The sequence below is a fragment of the Marmota flaviventris genome, chromosome 15, assembly GCF_047511675.1.
Source record: "Marmota flaviventris isolate mMarFla1 chromosome 15, mMarFla1.hap1, whole genome shotgun sequence".
In the NCBI taxonomy this organism is placed as follows: Eukaryota; Metazoa; Chordata; class Mammalia; order Rodentia; family Sciuridae; genus Marmota; species Marmota flaviventris.
Window position 1 is genome coordinate 47,938,519 of NC_092512.1, and position 6,135 is coordinate 47,944,653.

The window sequence follows — 6,135 nt, forward strand, 5'->3', positions numbered from 1 at the left end:
TATCTGCTATGGATTGAAAGTATTAAGTACAATGGGAAGGGGTACAGACAAAGAAGAGTTCAAAGACACAAAAGACATTTACTTCATCCTGGAGAGACCAGGAAAGTCTCTATGGAAACAAAATGGTTGACAACTTTCAAGAACTAGAAATAATGGGAACAAAGAGAGGAAGATAGAAAAGAACCATAAAGATAGGAAATGGGACCTAAGTCAAGAGAGTATGGTAACGATTTTAAGGTAGAATTCAAGGAGCAATTTTCCCTTCAGCATAAGTCTCCACTCTTTTTCCTAGAGACTAGATTAATGTAGGGTTAACTGTATTGCTGGGCAACACTCTGTATGATAATAATGATCTCTGATTGGTGATTGCATCTGGGCTAGGAGGAACTATGGTTGACCTACAAAGACCTGAGAGGGAGCCACCAAAATGGGCTTCCCCGAGTACCTTGACTCTATAACTGAGAAGTTCCTTAAAGGAAAATCTGAAAACAGAAAAATTCTTAAAGAATTGTTATAAGAGATATTAGCTTATGAGGCTTTTAAGCTTGAGTAGCTCACCATCTGTACCTATGTACCTCTCACTACCTTGAACTTGAGCTACCACCTAGGAGATCAAAAAGGGCTGTGCAGGCTACTGTCTAGGCAGCCTTGGAGACCGCCACAGGAGAAAAAATCCCAAACACTGCTGTGCTGAGAGGTTGCAATTCTATCCCACATTTCTGAGCATGTGTACAAAGAGTGATGATCTCAATGTTTAATTAAACCTAGTAATTTCCCCCCACATCCCTGGTCGATATTGACAGATTAAGGAAAGATAACCAAAATAGTTTAGCTATAGTGGACAGTTATGTGGATAGAAGTGCAAGATCTAGAATACGAGTGATAGCTTTTAACCAAATTATGAAAAAGTTAAGTGCAGATTGTGGAAAATGAATTGTAATCTAAGTTTCAGAGGAGAGTAGGACCCTAACAGCTTTTGAGTGAAGCATTAATATGATATTTTTTAATCATCCTATTAGACAAATAATCTGTTCACAATGTATGTTGGAAGGAAAAACATAGAACTGTTCAGTAAAGGGGATGGAAGACCTATCTAGATGGTTGAAGGATTGATAATGCAGTAGCAATGACAATAATTGAGCTCTAATTTCTGAGACTGAAGACAGAGCAGTATCTTGAGACTGGGGGAGACTTAGCCTGCCACCTAGTGGACAGATCTGATTTGCATTGCATTTTACTTCATTTCCTGCTTCCATCCTGAACCCTCAGGCATAACTGAGCTCAAGTTTTAATTCCCATAATTTATAAAAGCCACACAAGATTTCTGACAAGAAGATAGGTACACTGAGATAGTTATAACAGTGGTTAAAAAAAAACAAGAAACGTTTGGAGATTTGGGTTTTGTTTAGGTTTTGCCAGTGGAACAACCATTTTTTCTCCTTGGTATTAAAAATAAAATGTGACTGTTACATGAAATATAAAGTTGAGAAATAATCTTCTAATGCTTTCTTCCATAATTTATCTGATGGGCCTTTATATATTTACTATTATTGATTATTTAAGTACAGAAACATACACAAATATTCAACCATCTTTCTCGCTGTGTATTCCTTCTGGAGATTTCCATTCTTGTTTAACCTTGTTTCTTTATACATTACAGTCTGTTGCTCTATTTTTCTTCTCTACTGACAAGCCTTACTTTTTTACCTGCATTCTAAGGCTGTGAATGGTTTAAAATTTTTAAAATGGATGCAACATTCACTTTTCCAAATAAACACATATTTAGAAACTCCTTTAATCTTTATCTACTAAAGAACTAAAAAACTCTCAAATTACAGGAAATGCCCTTGAAGACTGAGGAATGATGACACAGTATTTTTAAGCTTTCCGTAAATATGCACCATAAAATGGAAAAGAGCAAAGAAAAAAACATTCACTTAAGAGCAGTGTGTCTAGATTCCTTGAAGTGTCTCTAGTCTTGAACATTTTTTTTCTCTTCTAAATTCTCATATGTTGGAATAAAATATATTTATAAGTGCTTTGTGAACTTAAAACACTTTTGTTACTGGAAAAGCACAGAAGTTCTTCCAGGATCAACCACTAGCCAAATGTAAACCATATTTTAAAACTGTCCCTTTCTCAGTAGGATAAGCCTGATAAGTATGAAGTAAATAGAGGTGCAGCATATTACTCCAAGCAAAGGAAGCTTACTGGACCATACTCCTAATTATAAGCCAAATGGTGCAGGACAGCTTCCAGCCTCCCACTAACAATTTTTTATAATTAGACAAAAAGAAGAAAAACATGTTTCTTTCTTTCAAAAAGAAACATGTTTTTTTTCTTCTTTTTGTCTCTTTAGGAAATCAACTTATAATATTTATAATAGTGGATCATGTGTATACTTTGATCAGATATTACTTCACCCAGAAAATAAAACCATTATATGCTTTGTTAACTGTAAAGTTTTAAAAATTATTCTCACCCAGAATAAAAACTGGCATGACTCTAGCATTTGAGAACATGGGTCCCTTCCCCAGGGTTAGCAAGATGTGAAAAATCCTGAGGCAGAAGTCAAAGAGACTGTAGAAGGAGAAAACTTGAAAGTTGCAAAGATCAGGGTAGTGGGGGGGTCAGGGGGGCTGCAAGCACTAAACTGCCTTAAGAAGCTTAACTATTTGAAATGCCTGAGTCTGAAAATTCAATGAGAACAACTGAGTCATGTTTGAAGATGTGTGATGTGTTTCCTCCTTTAAATCAAGAGCATGTGAGGAGATAAAATGGCAAAGTGCAATTAATGTCTATGCATCATTTAACTGATTAAAAGGGCAAGGGATTTCAGGGCAGTGGGTCCTTTCAGACACCGAAGCCTCATTACTCTGAAATGTAAAATGGACCTTTATCAGCCTTTGGTTTTTCCTGTTACAAATTACCACAAACCTAGTGGCTTTAAAAGAATATGAATATGCCAAGAATGGTAGTATGCACCTGTCATCCTAGGAATCTAGGAGACTGAGGCAGCAGGATGGCGAGTTTGAGGCTAGCACAGGCAATTTAGAGAGACCCTGTCTCAAAATAAAATATAAAAAGGGCTGGGGATATAGCTCAGGGGTAGAGCATCCTAAGTTCAATTCCCAGTACAGAAAAAAAAAGGAGGAGGAGGAGGAGAAGGAGAAGGAGGAGGAGGAGGAAGAGGAGGAGGAGAAGAGAAAGAAAGAGAGAGAGAGAGGAAGGAAGGAAGGAAGGAAGGAAGGAAGGAAGGAAGGAAGGAAGGAAGGAAGGAAGGAAAGAAGAAAGAAAGAATATATTTTCTTATCCTTCTGGAGGTGGAAAGTCTGAAATGGGTCACTGGCTCATTCTGAGTGGTCAGCAGGACTGAGTGCCTTCAGAAGGTTCTATGGGAGAACTCATCTCCTTGCCTTTTACAGCTTCTAGCTGCCTGGATGCCTTGGTGCTTCCTTGGCTCACATCTCACTCGGTCTTCAGAGCCAGCAATAGCCTCATCCTTCTGACTCTGATTCCCTTCCTTCCTCCCTCTTTTATCAATAATGACCTCATGATTACAGTGGGCACTAGGTTCTCTCCCCATCTCAAGATGATCAGATTTAGCCACCTCAGTTCCATATGTGGATGACCTCCCGCTTGCTATGGAACAGAGCCTATGCAGAGTAGCACATGGACACAATTCACTGGGGGCCATTCTCCTGCCTACCACAGACTCCATGAGGTTCTTGTGAGAAATAAATAAACAAAGCATGCAAAAGTCTTACATGCTGCCAGTAGAAAGCACCTAATAATGTTATTCACCTCCAAATATTTATAGAGAATGTGGGTATGTCTAACTGACCTGGCCGAATTCAAAGTAAAAAAGGATATGCAGAATGGCTGGGTTTTGTTTTTGTGGTTTTAGATATATAAACAAACATTCCTATTTAACCTACTGCACCTTGAATCATTCCCACTATTACCTGCTCTATAATTCAGGTATAGTCATTCTACAGATTGAAAGTGTGCGCCACACACAGTCTTCCATAGACCACTGTTTGAGCAGGGATATCAGAGTCCACAAGGGGAAACTGTGCACTTGCTAGAGTTAGCACAAAGACACAGCCGTTAAGCAAGCAGGACACGTCTCCAAAGAGAAGTCACAGGCATAGAACATCAAGTAGGAACCACTAAGGCTCTCCTGCTTTCCATTATGCTCTATTCAGTTCTGAGATCTAAATTGCTGCTGATTTTTCATCTTTTAATCACTTCACAGAAGTTAAGTGTCCTTGGGAGACACTACAGAAGGTAGCACATATCTCATCTCATTGATTCTAAATTAATTTGATCTTTTAACTCCCAGCTACTGAGCTTCCTGGGCTGCTGAAAAAAAAAAGAAAGAAAGGAGAATAGAAAGGAAAAAAAGCATCTTAGGGTGACTTTTTTTTTCTTTCTCACAACAAAACCTGACAGAAGCTGTGGGTTTTGGAAAAATTGCCTTTAATTTTGCTTCTACTAGAAGAGAAATAGAATACTTCAATCACATGCAGCAACTTTTTACAATAATAATATTAATGTATAAATTAATAAATGTAGCAACTAATTTTAAGAACTGGGTCTAACACTATTAAAGCAAAATATCCCTTCAAAGGAGATCAATCATGTCTGTGATATTTCTTCCCTAAGATTATGAGTATTGGTTATTAATATTAATTAATTGTTATTGGTACATTACATAATTATTCATATTACTAGAATTCATTGGGACATGGTTATATCTGTGCATAATATAATTTGGTAGCTTTCACTCCTCAAAATCTCCCCCATTCCTTTCTCTCCTCCCTTCCTGGATCTCTTACTCTCAATTAGTCTCACTTCTATTTCATGAGATTACCTCTTATTTTCCTTTATGAGTATTAATTTTTAAAAAGTTATCTGGAAGTTAACTCTCACTTCAAATCAATACCATAGATCTACCCAGTGAATAATAAAATACTAGAGTTAATGCTTTAGTGAAATTGGAAAGGATCATGAGTATTACCTTTGTTATCTAAAATTTATTTTTAAATTTAGTTAAGTCTAGACCTATTACATGTTACTAGTCAATATGCTGACGTTCAAAGAATTAGAGCTATGAACTGGATGGTTGTAACAACTGTTTCCATCTGGAGAAAACGTTCCGAGTTTAGATGAACTACATAGAATAAACACTGTTGATTATACACACTTCACGATATTGAATTCTATTTCTAGAATTCTTATGACACTGTAAGTCAAAGACTAGAAAATTAAAGTTAAGTGAAATGGGAAAAAATTTCACATTCTGAATAATGGGAATTGTCTTTTTTTTCCCCTTTTAAATTTAAAACAAGCATTCTCCTAGTGAAAATTAAAAATTAATTATCCCTTGAGGGGCAGTAAGATCAACTCTGTGATGGGACTAGATTTGCCACAAACTGATACCTACTGGGCCATGTCCCTGAGCCTTTGTTTTCTCTACCCCTTTTAATATTTCAATGAATCTAAAGTTCTAAGTGCTCAAAAAGATCCTCATTTTATAAAGAAAAACATTGAATTGAAATAACTTCAACTAGGCAAAGCAGGAGTTATACACTTATGTTCTTTCTATCCCACAAGGCCATTGGTCAGGTTCTCAATGTTCCTACCAATTCCTAAAACCACTGGGAAAAAAATGACAAATAAATGAGACCCTTCCAATTAGCCCCCACTCACTTGGTAACTTGCGAAGTGGGGGAGAAGGCACATTGTCAATGGCTATCATGTGAGACAAAATAGCTGCTGGAAGAGAAGACAAGGGCATCTTGACGGATCAAAGGCAGCTGATCTTGAGGTAAAGGCAGAGGCTACTTGAGAGGTAAAGGATCACTCTTTCCCTTGGGGTGTCATAAGGCAGAACCTTCAAGATACTCTCTGATAGGCTGAGTCCTGCGGAATCTTCTTGCTCATGGTTCTGACACAGTGTTGGTGCAGCATTTCCAAGGGTGAAATCCAGGTGAGGAAAACTACATACCAGTCCAGTGGAATTAGGGGGACTGTGTGAGCTACACAGAGTGGGAGGAATAAAGAAGGAATGTGCAATACCCAAGGCAGATACAGCAGAGCCTGAGACCAGGTTAGAGGAGAGAATTCAGT

General features: G+C 37.6%; 1 protein-coding gene across 1 annotated transcript in view; it reads right to left on the reverse strand.

Moving 5' to 3' along the window:
* The window catches only part of Cnbd1 (cyclic nucleotide binding domain containing 1), a 429,741-nt gene extending 423,938 nt beyond the window's left edge, over nucleotides 1-5,803 (reverse strand). Inside the window, exon 1 of the mRNA XM_027946778.3 lies at nucleotides 5,716-5,803. Coding sequence (XP_027802579.3) covers nucleotides 5,716-5,803 — 88 coding nt within the window. The remainder of the gene's footprint in view (nucleotides 1-5,715) is intronic.
* Between the last annotated feature and the right edge of the window lie 332 nt (nucleotides 5,804-6,135).